Here is a 22,278-nt window from a genome sequence, read left to right as displayed (position 1 = left end):
CAATTCTTTGAATTTTACAAATGCAATTTTTTTAGCGTTAAAAAAGTAAAGGGAGAAGGAAAAAGAAGAAAAAAATTCTTTTAGCATAAAAAAATATATGCAATTTTTTTTTTTCTTATGCAATTTTTTTGAAGGAATAGAATGAGTGAATCTTGAAATTTTTATTTCAAGGAAAGGATTTTAATTTAACACTAAAAAAATATTTTTGCGTGAAACAAAAAAAAATAATAATGGAAGAAGAAAAAAAATCATGCAATTAAAACACATTTATTGTTTTGTTATTTTGTAGTGATAAGTGTTGACTACAATAGAAAATCGAATTAAAGTCTATCATATCAATTAATCTAAGCCATTAACCAATATTAGAATTAAAGGTCAAGATTTAGAGTAAGATATTACACTTACTCTTGGAGTCAAAATATCCTCACCCTATATATATATATTGAAAAATGTTTATACATATAATTTATATAAATTAAATATACATGTACTTTTATATCATTTTATATCTATTAATGACTTAAAAATTTGATTTTACTAAACACTTTAATTTTAATCAGCCAACTTTTCAGGTATCAGTTAGATTATAGCTTAATTTTACCAAACACTCTCTAAGTATCATTGTTATGCAAAATTTCAATACAGATAGTTGATTGAATTCTTCACTAAACCAACGATTCTAATACTATTGTGGAAAGACGAAGAGCAACCACGACATCATATCTTCACCAAATCTTGAAGCACATCGTTTATGGATCCTCTCACTCGAATGTTGTTCAACCTCAACTCTTTCATCTAATGCGAGACTTTAACTTACATTTGAGCTATCACAATATCTCTCCATCAAGTGAGGGACTCATCGTCTTTGTGATCCAACACCAGAAGCTCGCTTCACATCTTTGTTTAATAGAATAATAATTTATTTCATCCGAATTCATAGTAAAATGGTTGCAAGAAAGGAAGGGGAAAAAAAGAGAAATGATATTTGTACGACCGCTTTATGACAATTTTCTCTCACTTACTCACGTTATATTTTTATTCTCTTTCTTACTTTTTCTCTTTCCATTATTTTTGACCAATAAAAAGAGAGAGAAAAGATGTTGTTTTCAAATAGATGTTCAAATATCACTACTAAAAAAACATAGAAACCCGTGAAATGATTGTCTCTAATAGCATGCTTAGCTGGCATCTACAATCTAACTGTCATAGCAGAATTGGCAGGTTCAGACCTTTCTCTTCGATAGTATTGGGTTCCTTTAACACCCTCTCGCAAATTGGAGTTTGATAGATATCAATCATGCTCAACTTAAAAGTTAATAGAGGGCTTTGGATACAAAGCTTTGGTGAAAAAATATGATAACCACTCATAAGAGGAAACTCTAATGGTAGAGGACACATCACTCTTGTTTGAGATTTTTCACGAATAAGGTGACAATTGATCTCAAGTGTTTGGTTTGTTTATGAAAAATGGAATTAACTATTACTTGTAGAGCATTTTGGTGATCGCAATAGGGAATTGGTGTGTGAGTACACTTTATCATCTAACGTTTTATTAAGTACGCAAAAGTATAAACATCTTATCAAGTAAAGTCAAAGAAGAATAGAGCTAGAATTGTCTAGTGTATGCTATTTAAAGACGTAATACTAAGAGTGTTTGTCACTACACTAAGAGCAAAATACCGGGTGCTTGTTATTTTATGACATTAAAGGAATGTGCATAGTCGATTTCTCACTAGCTATGATCATCTAGTGATTAATGTCCAGTAAAGAAAGTAATATATAAAGTGTGTCCATCTCCAACAAAGCAACAACCATTGAGTACAAGTATTTTGTACAATAGCCTTTATACGTAGACACCTTTAGGTGGCATATATCTTTTGATATTCACGTATAATTGTGACATGTGACAAAAACATTGAAATAAGAGATGGGAGGGGGTGAGAGTGTGATGTGAAATTATTAAAATAGTCCTATCACAGTGTCACATAGAGATGTACATGAGAGATACGTAAAAATGGTGTCTACCTATCTTTTTCCTTTGTACAATGTGTCTCTTACAACCTGCTCCTCTTACTCAACAACGAATCATCTGAGCAGTATCCAAAAGAATTTTTAATGTGCAAGCAAACTCCCTTATGTGATTATCTTTCACCTTGAATTTGAGTATTAATTAATATATTCTTTTACGTTCTTCAAAAAAAATTCTACAACTAAAAAAAAGATGATCTCCATTATATATATGTGAACTCAAAGTAGGCATCAAGTGAAAATAAAACAAGTATTGTGGAAGAAAATTGACCCCAAAATTTCAATAGTCTCTTAATGTGAGCAAAGAAACTGTTAGACTTTTTTAAATAGACAAAATGATAAATAGTATCTGAAACTCATACATAACTACACAACTGCGAGGTTTTGATTTGCACTCGGATGAAGATGTCTAATCTAACAATGAGATTTATTCAAGAACTCTCATCTGCAACAAGAAATTCACGAATTTAACAAAGGTAATCATTGGGACTTCTGAAGGATTCTGAAATGTTTGGGTGGATTATCGCATTAGATTAAGAGCAACTATGTAGTTGAGTTTGGACACCGATCTTCATTTAAAAAAAAATAATTAGAGCACCCACATTCATCATACCTATATGGATTCTTTAAATAGATCACATTTAATTTTATATATTATTTCACATTTTCCAAATATTTAAACAACTCAACTACATATTAAAATATCCATATTACCCATCAAAAACTCTAAAATAGATCACATCCATTATATCCCACGTTATTGCAAAAGAAATATTATACATGTCTTTATTTGTACAAGTACATAATATAATATTGAAGAAAAAATTGCATGCCATAAAGTAATTAGAAACCTATTGAGAAAAATCTAAGTCCCACATCAGATAGATACAAGAGTCTTATCAATCTGATGTGAGACTCTTAACAGAACCGTTTATGTGTATACACACAATCGAAACTAAAGATGATCACGTATGGATGAATTATTCAATTGACATTGACGCATGATGTTTAGTTTCCGTGAAGTAACTCAAAATAAACACAGACAATAATGCTCTTAAGAAACTAGATATATGAATTTTCACGTCTGTATGTTGCTCAAATTGTGGCGAGAACTTTTCAATCATACCAATGTGTGTACGTGACCAAATTGGAGCTTACTATATCAATTATTTCTTGCTGTTAATTCTTATGTAGCTATTCCATCTTGATCGAACAATCTAAAATGTATCGATTATAATTTTTATTTTATAATATATAATTTAAGAATAGCAATTTTAAATCTTAACTAAACGGCCTCCAATGTATGATTGTGTGAATGCTTTGATTTGATGGCAGCAGCAAATCCAGGTTTGTAAGTGATTATCCTTCTTCGCTTTACAAACAACAAGAATTTATGATCAGATTCTCAACTAAACTCAACGAACAATTCTTGTTATTCTCACTTTTCATTTTTGAAATACTATAAAATAAACAAAATTTTGAAACTCATGTTCCACGAGTATATGAAATATATCAATCAAGCAGTGTAAGGAAAACCTACAAGCTAGCTCTGTGGACCCTTCATGGATAATAATTGAATGATTCAAATGAAGAAGATAACTAAAGCAAGAATGAATTATTTTTAATATATATAATTAAGAAGAATTTTTTATTAAGTAAAGTAGTTCTAATAACTAGTGTTTATTATCTCAAAGGAATTTGAACTCAATATCTTATAACTACAAGACTAAACCCCTCTTTGGAGCGTCCAGGAGGGTATAAATGCACGAATACATGAAAGTTTACAATTATAATTTCACAAAAATCACGTCGATAGTATATTGGAAAGTGAGAACTATGATGCAAACTTCAAACTAAATCGTTAATAACCGTCTTAACTTTTGTATTTTAGTAATATTGTTTTTACTTAAAAGCATTTCATTTAGAAGTGATTCAACAAGCTTTTAACAAAAAGTACTTTCACTGTCAAAAGAAAGAGTACTTTCATAATTTAATATTATTATAATAACAATAAAACACATAAAAAAATAAAAATAAAAACTTGGTCTAAATCAATTTTACCAATTTTGATTCAAACACACACTACATAATAGTTTAATCTAAACAAAATCAACTGGTCAATTTAAGTGATATGAAGTAGATTCACTTGAAATCACTCTCTCTAATCAATCATCATATAATAATCTAAAAGTCTTTGTAATTGTAAATTGAGTTAAGTATATTCTTTTTTTTTTTTTTTAGGCAAGAAACAAAAATATATATTAATAAAAAACAAAAGATACAGAGACTGAGTTAAGTATATTCCATTTTACATATTTTTCAACAAAAATAAGTTTACTTTTTTCCAGTTTGGCTAGCTTTCCATCATTAAAGGTCATGAGAAACGTGGTTTTTGTTTTCATACATTCTTTTGTTTGTTCTTCTCATCTTTGGTGTTAATAGAAGTACCAAAATTGAGGAATCATCATGGATAGATGAAGCACAATCTTATACTATCATGTGAAAGCAAAGCCATTCAAATTATCATCATGTTTGGCCAAATAACTGCTTTGTATCCATTAGAAATGATTTCCTTTTTTCAACCTATATCCACCGACTCCTTATATAGAATCAAAAGTTTTGCTGAATTTTTTTTTTCTGAACTCATGTTACACGAGTATTTATTAGACAGCAGTGAAGTGGATGGAAAAAATATGAGTTGTGTTATTCAACAGTCATTTAATTGATAACTTTTATGATAATCATAATTTTTTACAAAGAAAAAGATGTATTGACACAAAAACCAAAGCAATAGAAAGAAAAAGTAAAAACATCATGTGAGTATGAGAGAGAAAATTGTCACAAAAATTATCAAAAAATATCAAAAAATAATTGTATAAATATCATTTATCAAAAATATCTACTAGCTATCCATAATATGTACCCGTTCATTTATTATAATCGATTGAAATGAAGATAAGATCATACGTGCAAACGACAAAGGAGGATAAATTATTAGTATTCTTTTTTTGGCAATCATCATAATAATTTTCTTAAATTTTTTTTTTTTGACAAAATATAATTTTCTTAAATGAAAAAAAGCTTAACTTATAGTACTACTTAATAAAGAATATTGATGAGCAACCCCACTACCTTAAACATCTAACAGAATGTCGGGACCATTTGATACTACGTTTGAAGAACAAATAAAGTTTGAAATTTTTGTTAACTTTTGTATATTAATAATCAACCGTAATGTTTGTTTGGACATTTGTTTTTTCTCTCTATCTTTCTTCGTACTACATTTTCGGTTAATCACATTTATTAAAGCTTTATATATTTTTCTACACACTTAAACACACATTAAAGTATCAATTATTCATTATCGTACACTCATTAAAGGATAAATAAGATTTTATGTATTATTTATAAACTTATCAAAATTATTTATAAAAAAATTGCTTATGAAGATACAATATTCGTTAATAAATTTTTTATAAATTAACATAAAAATTTATTTATTTACGTAAGTTATTTTTCATAAATTAAAAAATAATTAACCGGACCCTAAGTTAAGTCAGGGAATGGAAAATTAATAATCTATCTCTTAAGTGGAACTACCAGCAACTACCACCTTCATTTGTGGGAAGGAAGAAAAAAAAAACTACTACGTTCAAGAAGGATAAAAAAAAAAAAAAAAAGGTGCACATGCATTATGTGGCAAATTTACTACATGTTTGGGGAGAAAAATTGGAAATTGGATATACAGCAGTTGAGATTTTCCTGCATTTACAGAGTCTGGATCATTAACAGTTAAATTGATGGTCTACAAATAAGAAAACTTTAATATTTGTTTTATATTTTAAAATATTAAATTTAATCTTGATCAAACGATTATTGATCATCGACCGCATGAATTGTTAAAATATTAACGGTAGAGAGAGTGTAGATTTATGCACTTACAAAAATATTACAGATGGAAAAAACTTTCTTTAAACAAATAGAAACTATTTTTTTTTAGGGAAAATAGAAACTATTTTTAACTTCTATAGTATAATATTGTTCTTTAAAGTAATAATACTTCAAAACAAATTCTTTACAAATTATGAAAATAATTTGATTTAATTCCTAATTAGAAATAAAATATTTTACTAAATAATTAGTATAAAATAGAAAAATAAAATACCAAGATCTTATGGTATACATCTATTGGTATATGTCTACCAAACATTTTCTTTTAACAAATGTTTGTTTTCCTAAAATGCAAGCTTTGAACAAAAATATATTTTCATAATTTAATATGATTATTAATTTTTTAAAACATACACATGCATATTTAAAAAATAATTTTTGGTCTAAATCAATTTTCCCAAGTTTGATTCAAACATGTACACACTTGGCAATAGTTTAATCTAAACAAAATCTATTTGTCAATTTAAGTGATCAAAATGAAGTGGACTTCACATGAAATCACCATCAATAAAAGCAATCATATAGTAATATATAATCCAAAAAAATCTCCATAATCACTACACTCAGCTATTCTTCCATTTCTACTCTCACATTTTCCAACCAAAGCTTTAACTCTTTCCAAGCTGGCTAGTTTTCCATCATTGAAGAGTCATGAGAAATGTGGTTTTGTTTTCATTCATTCTTTTGTTTGCTCTTCTCATCTTTTGTGCTAATAGAACCATCAAAAGTGAAGAAAGATCATGGATAGTTAATGAAGCACAATCTTTTTATTACCATGTCAAAGCTAATGAACATGTTTGGCCAGTAAGTGTTTTGCATCTATTACAATTATTTCCTTTTGAATACAATATCTCTTCTACTTTGCTATATAATAATTCTCTCAAGTGTCTATTTCCTTATATAAATGTGTGTTATTGTGTATAGAATTTGATTGTTTAATCATTAATAGGATATAAGACTTGGATGGCAAATCATTGTTGGTACCTTGATTGGAATCTTTGGAGCTTCATTTGGAAGTGTAGGTGGAGTTGGTGGTGGTGGCATCTTTGTTCCAATGCTAATCTTGATTATTGGATTTGATGCAAAATCAGCAACTGCTATTTCAAAATGTAAGAGTCTCTATAGTTGTTCATGACAAAGTCAATAGATATCCATCACAATTATCCTCTTTAGAAACTGATTTTTCTCAATGGATCTTTGAAATTGAGATTTCTTTGAAAATATTTAAAAAAATAAGTTTTTACATCGATTGAAGTTTTAATCGATGTAAAAAGATGTAAAAAACGGTCCTGTTGGTAAGGAGTTCACTCATAACCCATAAGGCCACCAGAGTCTGGGTTCAATTCTCATTATTAGCGTGAAAATTTTATTCGTGGATAATATGTAAGTACTTTTGTCAGTGCCCTCTGAGTTTTGAAGTTTGCCCTGACTCTAGTGAGCTACTGAGCTCCAACCGAGCTAAATTTGTTTTAGGACCTACTTTGAAACTGAAATGTTTGAGCTTTTGACCATTTATTGTGTTTGTTTTAGGTATGGTTACTGGTGCTGCAATATCAACAGTATTCTTCAATTTGAAGCTAAGGCATCCAACACTTGACATACCAATGATTGACTATGATTTGGTGCTTCTTAATGCACCAGTTATAATTCTTGGTATTAGCATAGGGGTTGTTTTAAGTGTAGTATTTGCAGATTGGATGATTACTGTTCTACTAATTATTGTCTTCATAGGTAATTATACAAAATTTCTACTTCAAAAAAGTCCACTTAAATTTTTTCACTTAGTAACTAATATGGTTGATTTGTTATATTGAGACTTGCAGTGACATCAGTAAGGGCTTACTTAAAGGGTCTTGACACATGGAATAAGGAAACCATAATAAAAGAGGTATATCAATACTACATTTTTCAATAGTTCAGGTCATTACCACCCGACTAATTCAAGTGGGTTAATACACTGTCGGTGTTAAAAACTAATTTATAACTACATTTTTAATATTTTCTTTTTCAATCACAGGAGGCTGTGAAGTCTTTGGAGTCTAATGGTGAGTGTATATATTATTAGTTTTCAGCTATAAAGCATGGACACAGACGCAGATATCGGACATGACACAGACACTGACACGCCGGCACCACTAGTAATTTGAGAAAAACATATAATTTAATGTAATTATATGTATTGGTGTCGGACACGACACGTATCCGACATCAGGACACGCCTAATTCAAAGAGTGTCTGAGCTTTCAGTCAATTCATTCAATTCCCTCCCACATGGTCACAAGATACAAACTCAATAGATATGTATCAATTAATTATTAATCATTATGATATTGTCATTTTCTTCCAGCTACTACAAGTGAAGATGTGGAGTACAAGTATCTACCTAGTTGTCCAGATGATGGGCCTGAAAAGGAAATTAAACAAGTATGTCCATATTTTAATATTGTTGTTTCTTTATATAGATTAATCATTTCTAATGCTTAAATCATATTTGGAAGTACACCAAAAAAAAAAAAAATGGACATAAATGATTTAAATATTATGTCTAAGATGCATTTCTTAATGCATGTAGGTAACCGTAATCCAGGGGACCATTCTTAGCAATATTCGTTGGAAGGAATTTGGACTTCTTTGTTTTGTTTGGTTTTCAGTCCTTCTCTTACAGATTGCCAAGGTAAATTCCAAATTCAGATTCTCTACCTGGGAATATTCTAAAATCACAGAGTGGGTGCTTCCGTGATCGTTGGATTGAGATTGACGATCCAGAATTCTAGCTCAGTACTTTGGTTTTACGAACAAAAATACAAAATTTGTATGTTTTATGAAATGTTCAATCTGAATCCAACGGCCATCAATGTACTGAACGGATAGGTGCAAGGTTATCCCAACTACGAGGAGCCTATTTTCGTAAATTTTTTTATAGGAGTCATGGTTTTAAATTGTGATCGCCTCACGAACTTTGATATCACGGAAAATCATAGTCAAATGTGATTTCAGTTGTTGTCACGGAGATATCGAAAACTATCATATTGCGTCTTAGATCGTGGTCGCATATTTTTTTTAGAACTTTTAGTATTAATGTATTCTCTCCCTTTTTTTCTATATGAACTAATTATCAAAAGGATTCACTTTTCAACAGAATTATACAACTAGATGTTCAATCACATTCTGGATATTTACTTTCTTACAGGTAACTGTGTACACTTTCTTTTACTGTGTCAAATTTACAATTACTTACAAATTTAGTAATTAAATTTTGTTTTATAGATACCAGTTACTGTAGGGGTTTCTCTATACCAAGCAACAGGCCTATATCAAGGGAAGAAGATCACTATTTCCAAACAAGATCATGGCACACATTGGCCTTTGCATCTTCTAGCTCTATCACTTTCTTGTTCCTTGCTAGCTGGAATTTTAGGTGGACTTCTTGGTGTAGGTAGTGGATTTGTCATGGGCCCTTTGTTTATTGAATTGGGAATTGCTCCACAGGTAAATTCCAGTAGAATATGCATTTTCACTTGCATCCATTTTTTTTGGGTTGGCCTAATAATGATCATAGCATGGCATTCCTAAAACAATGTTAATTATCCCCGTGAACTTAGCTCAGTTGATAGGGATCGACATTGCGTATTATATGCAGGGGTCGAGGTTCGAACCCCGGACACCCTCTTCTCCACGTTTAAATATGTGAGCTCTAGCCATCAGACTACTTGACCCAAAAAAAACTGTTAATTATTATTGAATGCAATTCAATGGCCTAATAAAGTTGTTAAAGAGTGTCTTTAGGACACTCGTTAGCATTTTTTTTTTTTTAAATAGATTATAAGGTAGTTGTAGGTTTAGTTAATAATTCCTGGAATGATAATTATGAGTTAGGATCCTCATAGAAGAGTGTAACACACACTAAGGATTGAGAAGCAAGAGAATTGCATGTTTGAATTCGCGCGCCTTAGTATCAAATATTCCTACGGTCTTTTAGCATTTGAGTTATACTTACGAGACCAATCCTACTACTAGTATATTCTATATATCATCGCCTAAATTGATCAAAATATAGTTATCTTATATTTCATAATCTTGCAGTTAGCAAGTGCCTCAGCCTCATTAGGAATGACATTCACAGCATCTATATCTGTTGCACAGTATTACCTCTTGAAACGTTTTCCTGTTCCTTATGGTAATTAAAATTAAACTTCATCTTTCACATATTTTTATAAATATACATATGGTCATAAAATTCAACTATGTATACTAATACGTATCTTTCATCTTGATTTGCAGCTCTCTACCTCACCCTAGTGTCTACCATTGCAGCATACATAGGACAGAAAATCATTGACAAGCTTGTCAATATCTTTCAAAGAGCTTCCTTGATTATCTTTGTTTTATCCTTCACAATTCTTGTTAGTGCAATTGCACTAGGTAAGTAATGCTTATATATGTTATAATGAGTCAAATTGTCATGTTTGATTTAACTATATCAAGAGAATGTTATGGTCAAATATTTTAAATTGTGCATGTCAAATATTCTTGACATCGCGAAAAATTGCAATGTGGTTGCGGACGCCTCCAAAACATGTATAGAATTTGTTTCTAGACACATGCATGCTATTGATATGACTAAAATTGTGGTTGCAATGTGATTGCAGAGACCTCTAAAAACGTCATAATAATCGCATTGCGGAGAAAAATATGACGATTGCTAATTAGTTTTTACATTTTAAGCTTTCATTTCACTATGCATATTTCTCTATGAAATCTACTTGCTTACAACATGGCTTTCACTTGTATGGTTGTCTATAGGTGGAGTAGGAATATCACGCATGATTCAGAGGATTCAGAATAATGAATACATGGGATTTGAGGAGTTTTGCTACTAGTATATGATGAATTTTTTCTACAAGTATATATATGATGCATAGAGAGGTTCATGTATTTATCTAAGTTTTGGCGTTATTATTGTTTGCCTTCTCCACACACGAAGAGTCAGATATGTTGTTTTACTCAATATACAATGATTGGGGAATTTTTTATTACTTGAAGCTATACTATAAATGATTACATGTTATATGTTCTGTTCTGTCATACTCATACCATGCAGAGAAGAGATGACTTATTTTATTTGAACTTAGGCTATTAATGATATATTAGAGTGGAAGCTATGAATTTGGTTTGTCCCCATGAGATGTGTCGTGTCATTATGGCATCAATTATATATATATATTCCATGAAACATGTTATGGATGATTCGGCTAATAATTCTCAGAGCAATGCTATATGTCTCGAATGAGAGCATTGTGAATTCATTCCGAAAAATAAAGGAACCAATCATGTTGCTATGCTTAGGATCGTGGGCAGTTAAAATTGGACTAATTGTATTTACTCGTTTAAAATTGTGGTCGTGGGTGAGCTTGTGGCTTGCCTAGCATTTTCATGTTATGAGCATTGAGCACTACCTTGGTAGTGCCCCTAGGAAATAGTTGTCGTGCTTAAGGTGTTTCTTTTAAATTAAATTAATAATTTTAAAAAGAAAATTAGTTATTTAGTTGGAGTTTTAAATCATAAATGGTCTCACTTATAGTTGAGAAAAATTCAGCTACATTGACTTTAACTATCTTCAATTTGACTCGTAATATTTCTCTTATACTAAAGCGTTTATATAAAAAAAATATTTTGAGTCTCAAAATTTGAGAGGCCTAGTTCAGTGGAGCTATTTACACCCCTAAGGACCGGACTTACTATTGACTACTATATAATCATGCATGCAGCTAATGGTGACTTATAAGAGTGCGTTTGATTTGCTAAAAAATGAAGGACAAGACAGAACAACTCCAATTGTCCAATGTTTGATTTGTAAAACTGTTTCTGGTACAAGACAAACTGGAGGAAATGGACATGACAAAAACTGATATTTTTGTCTAAAATATCAAAATGGCATTTCGTCCCCCAAAAATCATATAATTAAAACAAAAAAATTATTCAATGCTATAAAAATTTGTTATGTGTTTTTCTATCTTGTGTTGTGTTGTTCTGTCTTATACAGTTATGTCTAGTATTTACTGTTTTGCAAACCAAACGCACCATAAATATTCATATGCTAAGGAAAAGAAATCCAACATGATGATAAGGACATAAGCAATTCCACTATACCGTTTAGGCTCTGTTTACGTTTTGAAAATATTTTTCAGCTTTGTAGCATATATGACCATTTCATTTTTTTTTTTTGTTACAAAGCTAAGAGAAACAAAGGAAAAAAGAGAACAAAAAAATAAAAGAATGAAGTCTACGGAACCAAGTTCCCGCAGAGTCTAAAGCTAAGAGATCAGATAATCTTGCCGGAGGGGAGGTGTGAACAACATACTTCGAGGTAGAAGAAGCACCAGTCTTAGCTAGGAAATCTGAACAGTTGTTTCCTTCTCGAAGAGTGTGATCAACGGAAGCTAGCCAATGAAGATTGAGGAGGTCCTTGATGTCTTGAATCAATGTAGCATACTTATAAAATCTAGGGGTTAGCTCTTTAAGAATTTGAACACAATGGAGAGAATTTGTGCAACATAAAACCTCTTGAAAGTTCATCTCCTTAGCAAGCAACAACCCTTGATGAATGGCATACAACTCAGCAAGAAGGATATCGGAAGACCATTTCATTTCTAACAAACATATGGAAGTATAAAAAACAAATTTTAAATAATGCACTTTTAAAAACAATGAAATTAATGTTTTTGACATTTTCAATTTTTTGGTTGAAAATGTTATATTTGTTTTACAAAATTGTAAACAAAAGTTTGATAAACATATTACATTTATAGTCTCCTATGTGAATCTATTCACTTTGTGTTTTAGAAAAGAAGGATTTTTTTTTTGTTGATTGAATTGATTCACTCCTCTATTGTTATGAATATGTGAACTGATTTACTATTCATTTTTAACTTTGAATTGATTCACTATTATGATTTTATGAATATGTGAATCGAATCACTAAAACTTTATGTTTGTAGAATCGATTCAGTTATATTTTCATTATTTTTTAACAAAGTTCATTCCTTTCTATTCCTAAAAACTATATAAGTCATAACACTGTTTTTCAAATGCATTAAATTTCTTCACTCTTTTCTCATAAACTAGTTTCCTTCATCTCTTTGAAAACACTTAGAAATTGTTTATGATTTGTGAATACTTGAAAGTTACTTAGATTAGATTGAATCTTTGTACATTAGAGCGCGATTTTCTCAAGGTTTCAATATGGGGAAAATTGGCTACCTAGAGTAGAGGATTGTGATCCTTTCACCTCAATTGAGAATTGGGGTTTCTCATTCAAATTGTTCATCTTGGAATCAAAATTTTGTCAATATTCAAATGAGGCTCAATGGTTTAGTTGCTCATAGCCTTGCTTAGACAAGAGTGATTCCAATAAAGATTTGAAGGAAATTCTTGAGATCAAGAATTGGATTCATTCCCACAAAGATTGAAGTTCAAGGTTGAAGCTTATCAAGGAACAATTTTTGGTATAAACATTGTATTAAACACTTGTCATTTGCTATCGAAGGAATTTAATTGACTTAGTCATTGGTATAGGTGAACCACTATATATCTATGTGTTCTTTCTCTTTATATCTATCAATTAAAACTTTAATTTTTATAATCTAGGTTGTGAATTTTTTCCTTCTAAAACCTAATATTTGTTAGATTGTTAGGCCCTAATTGAAAATTGAATCTCATTGAATATTCAATTTTTATGAAAAAGGTTTGAGATTCCATTCACTCGCCTTTAGAATCAACTTGACCATTTTATATCGATTCAATACTAATATAACCTTAAATTAGATGCAAGTTAACATAAGGATCGTGTTGCTCGGTATAATTTAGAATCACGATTTTTTTGTCTATTTCCAAATGAATAATATTAGGAGCACATACCCTAATACATACATATCAATACATTCTATTCTATCGATTAAAATTTATATAAGTTCCACCAAATACGTGTGTGGCACTCCTCGTTCACAAATTTTAAGGGTGTAAATGTCCGACCTCCATAATCTCAAATGACGAATCGAGAAATCAGGTGATAAGGCTCAAGTGGTTAATGAGCTAAACCAAATGACGAATCGTTCAAGATAATCCAAATTTTATTCATGTGCAAAACAATTTTGTCAGGTTTTACTTAACTCACAACCAAACTCTGAATCATTAGTACCTTTTTCATAGGAATCAGAGGTTTAGCACGAGAAAAAAAAATGATGAATCGAGGATTTACTCTCTAATTATTTTTTGGATCTTGTTAGCAAGTGTCTTAAAACACTCTTTAAGCATTTCGAAATAAACAATTATTCTTTAAAAAAGTCAAATATTTCGATTTAGTGCATTAAATACTTGCATTTTTATAAATACTTACCACTTATAGTTCTTAAAGAGTCTCTTGTGGGCTTTCGTTAACATTTTCCTTATTTTTATGGGAAAGTGGGTTTGTTGTATCCGTAAATATTTCAACTTTTCATTTTAGTCTCTTTATTTTTTTTTTTTCAACTTTTGGTCCAAAAAGTTTTATATCACCACTTTTGATCTTTTCTTTTAAGTCAACCCACGTGTATTATACAATTTTTTTTTAAAAAAAATAGTCATGTTTACTACATTAAAAAATTCTCTTTTTTAAAAGTTTTAATTTTTTAACAAATGAGGAATTAAACATCTTAAAAATTCATATTAATTAATATTTTTTAAAAATCTATTTTTTTTCAAATTATTTTAATATTCCGAACATTCTTTAATAAATCATTCAAAATTTTGAATTATACAATAAGTTGACTTAAAATTAAAGATAAAAGTTAAAACATTTATAAGATAAAAAACATATTTAACTTTTATTTTTATACAAAAATGAATGTTAAAGTCTAACCATGTTTTTATTTTTATTTTTTTATCTTGGGATAGAAAATCCAAGCACGATGGACCAAAAAAAAAATAAAAATCCAAGCACGATTTAGAACAGTAAATTTAGAACACGAGAATATTTAAAACCTCCGAAAACCAAACACGACCTAAAACTCTTTCCAAAACCCTACACCCTCTCTTTCTCTTTCTCTCCCATACCGCCACTCTCCAGTTTTTTCTCATCAATGGCGAAACATTCACTCGACGAAGAAACAACCAAGAAAGTTATTCGACAGGTTAGTAACCATCGTTTTTGTGTTTTCCTTTTTGCTCATATGTCGTTTTGATTTACCCTAATTGTGTTTTTGATTCGACAGGTTGAGTTTTATTTCAGTGATAGTAATCTTCCCAGAGATGATTTCTTGAGTAAAACTGTCAATGAAAGTGAAGATGGAAGTATCCTTTTACCATTTTGCCCCTTTTTGTTTTCACCTTTTTGTTTTGTTATCAATTTGGTTTAGGTTTCTAGGGTTTTGTTAATGTAATTGAAGGTAGTGAAAACTATTTAATGCCAACATAAAACACGATAGTGATAGATAGTTACGTGTATATACCGATCATTTCAGAAAATTGTGAAGTACCGGCGGTACCAGGTAAGTGTCTGGTAGCGCCGGACTCCACTTTTCTTGTTTTGAGTGAAATTTGTAGCTTTCTCTAATTTTTTACTTTTTGATGTTTTTGTTGTAAATTGAACATTTTAGCTCTCATGTTATATTATATAACTAAACTTTTGTTTTTTTTATTGATGTACCCATACTTTAATTTTTTTAAAATTGCTGTATTTTTCGTAGCTGTATCATACCGGGTACTATATCCTGTGTACCTATGCAACATAGGTCGATATCTGGCAGTTACATTTGTTGTTGTTTTTGGAATGGGTATGCCTTTACTCTCATATGTACGTGAAAAATCAAGCCATACAATTCAGTTTTAGTGGGTTAGTTCTGTGGTGCACAAGTGAGATAGGTGTTGTATCATATATAAGTTTATTTCCACCATTTAATTTATAAGTCTCGCCATTGGATCAAGTGAGATATGATGAGACTTTTTGATCCAATAGTGAAGAAAAAAACTTGTCTGGTACGACACTATTAGTTGTGCACCATAGAATTAGTAACAAACATAAAAAGAGAAAGAGGTTTTCATTTCGTCAATACCAATAAAAAGTAAGGCAAACCCTAGTCGTTGTGACTCGATTGGTAAGCGGCTGACCTTGTGGGGGACTGCTATTCAATCCCCACAACACATCTTTGGGGAGGGGTAAGGAGTTTAAGTTGCAACCTAAGCACCTTAGCGGAGATTACTCTTTTTTTATAGAAAAAAGTTTAGGTGAGTTGGGTCCCTTGGGCTGACTAGGGTCAGGGTAGGTCTCAAGGCTCACAAAGCGCTGACAAATGTACCAACAGGTTACCCACTAACAGAGTCCTAAACTTTGTAGCACCGAAACTTGTCTGATCGAAAGCGTGTCCGGTGTCCCACACATGTCTGTGTCTGACACCGAAACCTGTAATTGCACCCAATTCTGGTATTTTCTCAAATTACCATCGGTGTTGATGTGTCAGAATCGTGTCTAGTGTTCGTGTTTGTGTCGTTGCTTCACAGGTCCCAATGTTGACAACAGGAGTATAACATACGCGATATGAGCCAACTTCTCCTAAAGACTATAGTTTGTTGGGATGCTCTGTAGGGCCACTGTGGTACCAAAGGCCCCACTTACAGAGATATCCTACCAAAATGTAAACCAGGGAAAATAAGCTTTCCAATTTCTTCTCATTTGATCAATGCTAAACATGTTTTTGTTTTAGTTGTTGATCTTAACTGAAATTCTAACTACACAGTGGTTAGTTTGGCTTTGCTTTGTTCCTTCAATCGGATGCGAAAGCATCTTAAGTTGGCTGATGATACTAAGCCCGCTGATGTTAAGGAAGAAACTGTCAAAGCTGTTGCTGAAGTTTTGAAAAATGCTGCTTCACTCAAGCTATCGGAAGATGGTCAGTTTCTTTCTCTTTTGAATCCATTCATCCATTTTGTGTATAATTGTTGTATTTAGTTTTGCAATAAATTCATTTTAATCAGGCAACTGCAATAGGTTATTTATTTGTGCTATTCATGATTAAAGAATCTATTTTACTGCAACTTCTAATTAAACATAGTTGTGTGGTTTTTTCCTCTCACTTTGCTAGCCAATTAAGAATAGGAGAGATTGCTGTTCTGGTTGATTTAAAGTTAGCAATAGTGGTTTTCTTTCACCTTCTATACTGCTTTGCAAAGCTCTAGTAACTATATTTATATGAATCTCTTATTTCTACAACGTTTATATTTTTAATGATGAAGGTCATAAATTTCATGTTTTGAAACTATTGCTAACTCTAAATTAACGATACATGGCCATTAATTTAGATTATGCTGTTCTATGGTCACCTTCGATTTATGCTGTTCTGTTGTATGGTCATTGATTTCGAGGTCACCTTCGATTAACTCTAAATTAATGATCCACTACATGAAATTTATATCTATCGTTAATTAAGAAAACCACGATAGATATAAATTTCATTTAGTGAATCATTAATTTTCCGGATTATGCTCTGAAACAAGAGTAGATGGTCATAAGTTTAGTTTATTTCTCACTTGAAATTTTGTTTCTTGGGCGAGTGAGACTAAGATTGAAAAAGAAGACATTTAACCTCATACGTGAGATTTTGTTTCTGTGTTGAATGACCACATAACTTATTACTTATTTCTGTCATTCTATTCGTGCATTCCAGGGAGCAAAGTTGGCAGGATTACTGAACTTCCCAAGCCAGAAGAGGTAATTGAGCAGGTTGAGATAAGAACGATTGCTGCATCACCATTTGAATATACTGTGAAGCTTGAAGAAGTGGAGTCCTTCTTTGGTCAATATGCCAAGGTAATATTAACATCAATGCTTCCTTCAAAAAAAAAATATTAACGTTAACGTCGTGGTTTACATTCTAACATTATTATAGTCAGAATGCATCATGTATGCTAACCTTAGCCTCCGAGTGATGATGCTTTATGTATATTAATTAAATTTCTTGGTGAAAAGTTGAAGCATAACCTATGATTTTGGTAAACATGAGATTTCTTTCAGATAAATCTGGTATTTGAATCCCCTGGTTAATATTTGAAGGTTTTAAATTATATATTTATTTAACAAAAATAGTTTGGAGGATAGTCTGGAATTATAAAAAAATAGTTGATTATTTTGTATAACAAAAAATGTAACATTTTTGTTTTTGATTTCAGGTCAACAGTGTTCGGTTGCCCCGTCATGTTGGAGACAAAAAGTTCTTCTGTGGTACTGCCCTTGTTGAGTTCTCATCAGATGAAGAAATGCAAAATGTTTTGAAGCAAAAATTAGTGTATGCAGGCGCTGAGCTAGAATTAAAGCCAAAGTAAGCATGCTTATAGATTCAATACTGAGTTACTGACCGTTGATGAGTTTTAATGAAATAAAGTTTTTTTTTTCTGATGTATGTTATTAGTGTCTTATATGAAGAAAACTAAGAGTATATAATCCAATATTTTCTGTCAAAATTGTTTCGACAAATACATATATTACAATACGTGTCAATTAATATATATATTTATTAAAAAACTGGAATTGATGGTAGTTGCTTTAGAGCGAGTGATTATGATTCTCCTGGCATCCCTGTATAAAAACTTCAATTTCTGCATTTAGCTTGCAAAAATGGGGTTTTACTAACTTGTGAATTTTTGGGGCGTAATACAGTCTATTGTCTATATGCATATGCATAAATTGTCTAATAATATTATATATATTTACTCGATGCAGGCAGGACTTTGACGCAGAAAGAGAAAAGGAATTAGAAAAGCATGAAAAATCTCGTAAAAATGTGGGTTCAAACCACGAAGAGGATAACACCAATACAGAAGAAGAGTAAGATTCTGAAATTCTTTTAATCTGTACCCCAACCATAAAATAAAAGCAAATTAATTGACTTCATTTGTGTTGTTGCAGCTACCCTAAAGGCTTAGTTATTGCCTTCAAACTAAAGAGCAGTTCAGATGAAGTTCCAGAAAAGAATAGCACTGATCAACAAGCCAATGACAATAATGATGTCACCAAGACAGATGAACAAAAACCCTCTGAAGTTGCTGCTGAGGAAAGTGATCAAAAGATGTCAGAAAATGATGACAATGATAAAGAGAACAATGGAGTGAACGAAGGAAAGGAGGCTGAAGGCGAAGAAAAGGAGCAAGAGAAAAATGGGGTGAAGGAAGAAAAGGAGACCGAAGTTGAAGAAAAGGGCCAAGAAAACAATGGGGCAGGTGAAGGAAAGGTGACTGAAGGTGTCGAAAAGGGCCAGGAAACTGGGAAAAAAACAGCTGTTATTTTCAAGAACGACTCAGATGTTGTCTTACGTGAAGATTTGAAGGTTGTCTTTCAGAAGTTTGGTGATGTTAAGGTAAATATGGTTTTTCCCCTTCTCCAGCTGTTGGGACTTTCTTCCTTTGGTTTGATATTTATCTATGACTTCATAGCTATCTATTATTGTTTAGAACTCTTGTCTTTTTTAGCACTTTTGAAAGATACAGTTTCCTTCTTTTGCTTTAATAACCTGACCGTGGTTTAGATCTTTAACTCACATTACTAAAAAGTAACTTTTTGAATAATCTTTGTTAAGAATTGACTTTTTAAATTTTTCTTTGCTTAAGACATGTATATTGATTTTATATTCTTGTTTATTGCACAGTACATAGATTTCAATATGGGAGATGAGTCAGGATTCATTCGGTTTGATGAACCTGAAGCTGCTCAGAAAGCACGTGCTGCTGCAGCTCTTTCGGAAAAGGGGGGCTTAGTTGTGAAGAATTATATTGCTACTCTAGATCCAGTGACAGGTTAGTTTTACTTTTACATCTAATTTTTCAATCAGTTGGGTTTCATGTTTTAATTACTGTATTTTCTTTTAATGTTTCCAGTGACAATGATTTTTTTATGGAATAAGCACGCTTCATATCATGAGAATTGAAAATTTCACAAAATGTTCTAATATTTAAAATGTAAATTGATATCTCATTAAATATCCTCTTGTTTGAACCAAACAGACGCCGAGACTTATTCTTGATTGGTATGTAATCAGGTGAAGCTGAAAAACAATACTGGAGCCAGCTTCGTGGTAAACAAGATATACGCAGAGAAAGTTTCAGCAACCGAGGAAGGTAAGTGGCACGCAATGCAACCATCTCTTAACCTTAATATGTTTTTTTCTCTATTTGTTGGGATCACTGGGAAGTAGTGAAACTCGAACTAGAATATTAATTATATAATCTCTTTTCAGGGGAGGAGGAAGGTATGGTAGAGGAGGCAAATTTTCACGTAATAGAGACAATGATTCTGGAAGAGGTCGCCAAAATAAATATAGAAAGTATTAACTGCATTCAGGGTTATTTATAACAACGCCGGTTTAGTAGCTGCTTCAAGGGTTGCCTGATTTTGTTCTCAGCTACTTTCAGATTTGGTTGGTTGATAACAGTATTTTTAGTTAAGTTTCAATTGGGCATGTAAAACAATTAATTATACAGTACTTTCTCGTGTTATTTTTGAATTAATTTTAGTAAGTTAACACTGACGTGTGTATTTTAGTTTTTTTTAACAAACAAATGTTAGTTTGGTAGTATATTGTTATTAGGTAAAACAAACGCACCTTAAACTTAGTAGGTAAACCAAGCCATAAATTTTTATGTGTGAAGTGATATAAGAACGTAAGGTCAGTTTGTGGCATACATAGTGCACACAAAAGAACGTAAAACTTCATAATGTATGAAATGACATTGTGGCATTTTTTCTATAATTTTTTTAAAATATGTTCAAAATCTAGTGACAACAAGTTTTAAATTTTCAATCAATTATAATCATTAGATCATTGCCAACATTCTACTTTTATCATAACACATTTCATTTTAAACCCATGTTAATCTAGGTTTAAGACTTTAAGGTCAGGTCATTTTTATTAAGATGGTAGTTGATTTAAGCTGGAAGCAGGGTGCCTTGTGTTATAAAATGATTGGGTACCCCAGATTTTTTTTTTGTTTACAAATAAATGACAACAATTTTAAATTTAACCGCTCTTATATAGTTAGCTAAGTGATGGTCTCTGAAGCCCAAATACTTCAAAATAGACGAAGTACCGTATTCCTGCGTATCCTGCATCGATACTTCCCGATACGTATCAGAAGAATATTAAATTTTATTTTTTTAAAAAACAATTATCCGATACTTTTCAGATACATCTGGGATACGAGCGATTCAGTAAAAAAAAAAAAAAAAAAATCTGGGACACGAGTGATAGGCAGTGAAAATCCGATATGTGCGGGCTACCTGACATTTCTATTATATTTGGTATATATGTAATTGACTAAGTAATTGTGTTCTCTATTTAGGATATATCATATATGTAATTGACTAATTGTCGCTTTCTTTATTATCAATATTACTTACATTTATATTTCTATTGTTGTCGCCGTCTGCTTTGTGTCTCTTTGTTTGTTTGAGAACGATGCTATTGTTGATTGTTGTGTGAAGACAATTTCATTGTTATGCCTTATCGTTTTTCTATGTTTGTTTGGTCTAAGTTTTGCGCCAATTTTTTTGCTGGAGAAGAGAACAAACATGGAGTCACACACGCATGCCTCAATCAGGGTATTTTAATTTGAATAATAAAATGTTATGAATCATTTGATACATTATATTGGATGACTAAGATTTGGTTTGGTGTAAGTCTTATGACTTACTCATGATATCATTGGATTCCAACTCTATTCTTTTATAAGTAAATTATATTATATTTTAACCACTAGAGAAAAATGGGGGGACTTGGAAAAATAAAAATAAGAAAAGGAAACTCCACCATAATAGTTTGTTAATTTGAAAAATGTATATGTTGACAAACATATCTTATAAATACGAAGAAATCCATGTTAATATGATGAGACTCGCGTAAATGTCAATAATAGTGAAGGAAAACCGTTAAATAGTACAATAATTCAATGTAAGAAAAGAAAAAAAATACAACTTATCGTAAATTTTAGGCAAAATTACACTTTCAGTCTCTTAACTTAATTTCAGGTAACAGTTTAGTCATTTTATCTTTTTTTCATTTCAATTTGGTCCCTTTTGTCCATTTTTATATGAATTTTTAAGCTTAAAATTCATGATTTTATTTTCTTATGGTCTTTCAATCTTCAAATCTATGATCATTGACTATGTTTGCATAAGAATATTAGATTTGAAGCTTGAAAATGTATATAAAAATGGATAAAAAGGACCAAATTCAAATGAAAAAAAAAAGATAAAGGATTAAACTGTTACCTGAAATTAAG

General features: G+C 31.1%; 2 protein-coding genes across 2 annotated transcripts; both read left to right on the top strand.

The window, feature by feature from the left end:
• Positions 1–6,518: 6,518 nt before the first annotated feature.
• On the top strand, positions 6,519–11,200 carry LOC25482257 (sulfite exporter TauE/SafE family protein 3). The gene is made up of 12 exons (XM_013610804.3): positions 6,519–6,783; positions 6,929–7,088; positions 7,510–7,710; positions 7,803–7,867; positions 7,997–8,024; positions 8,327–8,403; positions 8,552–8,653; positions 9,119–9,169; positions 9,247–9,468; positions 10,063–10,156; positions 10,261–10,401; positions 10,783–11,200. Exons 1-12 carry the CDS (start codon positions 6,631–6,633, stop codon positions 10,857–10,859), a joined length of 1,371 nt encoding a protein of 456 aa, XP_013466258.1. The 5' UTR covers positions 6,519–6,630; the 3' UTR covers positions 10,860–11,200.
• Positions 11,201–14,988: 3,788 nt separating this feature from the next.
• Positions 14,989–20,573, top strand: LOC25482256 (la protein 1). Its single transcript, XM_013610803.3, has 10 exons — positions 14,989–15,146; positions 15,228–15,306; positions 16,749–16,901; positions 17,676–17,818; positions 18,178–18,326; positions 18,728–18,832; positions 18,914–19,361; positions 19,650–19,797; positions 20,040–20,118; positions 20,238–20,573. Exons 1-10 carry the CDS (start codon positions 15,096–15,098, stop codon positions 20,329–20,331), a joined length of 1,449 nt encoding a protein of 482 aa, XP_013466257.1. The 5' UTR covers positions 14,989–15,095; the 3' UTR covers positions 20,332–20,573.
• The last annotated feature ends 1,705 nt before the right edge of the window (positions 20,574–22,278 follow it).

Source organism: Medicago truncatula, chromosome 1 (genome assembly GCF_003473485.1).
Source record: "Medicago truncatula cultivar Jemalong A17 chromosome 1, MtrunA17r5.0-ANR, whole genome shotgun sequence".
Lineage (NCBI taxonomy): Eukaryota > Viridiplantae > Streptophyta > Magnoliopsida > Fabales > Fabaceae > Medicago > Medicago truncatula.
This window is presented reverse-complemented; position numbering and strand designations above follow the sequence as displayed.

Coding starts and splice junctions, on each gene's coding strand:
- LOC25482257 (XM_013610804.3), top strand. CDS start 6,631: ATGAGAAATGTGGTTTTGTTTTCATTCATTCTTTTGTTTGCTCTTCTC. Junction 7,711..7,802: donor ACTAATTATTGTCTTCATAG/GTAATTATACAA, acceptor TGAGACTTGCAG/TGACATCAGTAAGGGCTTAC. Junction 8,404..8,551: donor CTGAAAAGGAAATTAAACAA/GTATGTCCATAT, acceptor TAATGCATGTAG/GTAACCGTAATCCAGGGGAC.
- LOC25482256 (XM_013610803.3), top strand. CDS start 15,096: ATGGCGAAACATTCACTCGACGAAGAAACAACCAAGAAAGTTATTCGA. Junction 15,307..16,748: donor CAATGAAAGTGAAGATGGAA/GTATCCTTTTAC, acceptor CTAACTACACAG/TGGTTAGTTTGGCTTTGCTT. Junction 19,798..20,039: donor TACTCTAGATCCAGTGACAG/GTTAGTTTTACT, acceptor GTATGTAATCAG/GTGAAGCTGAAAAACAATAC.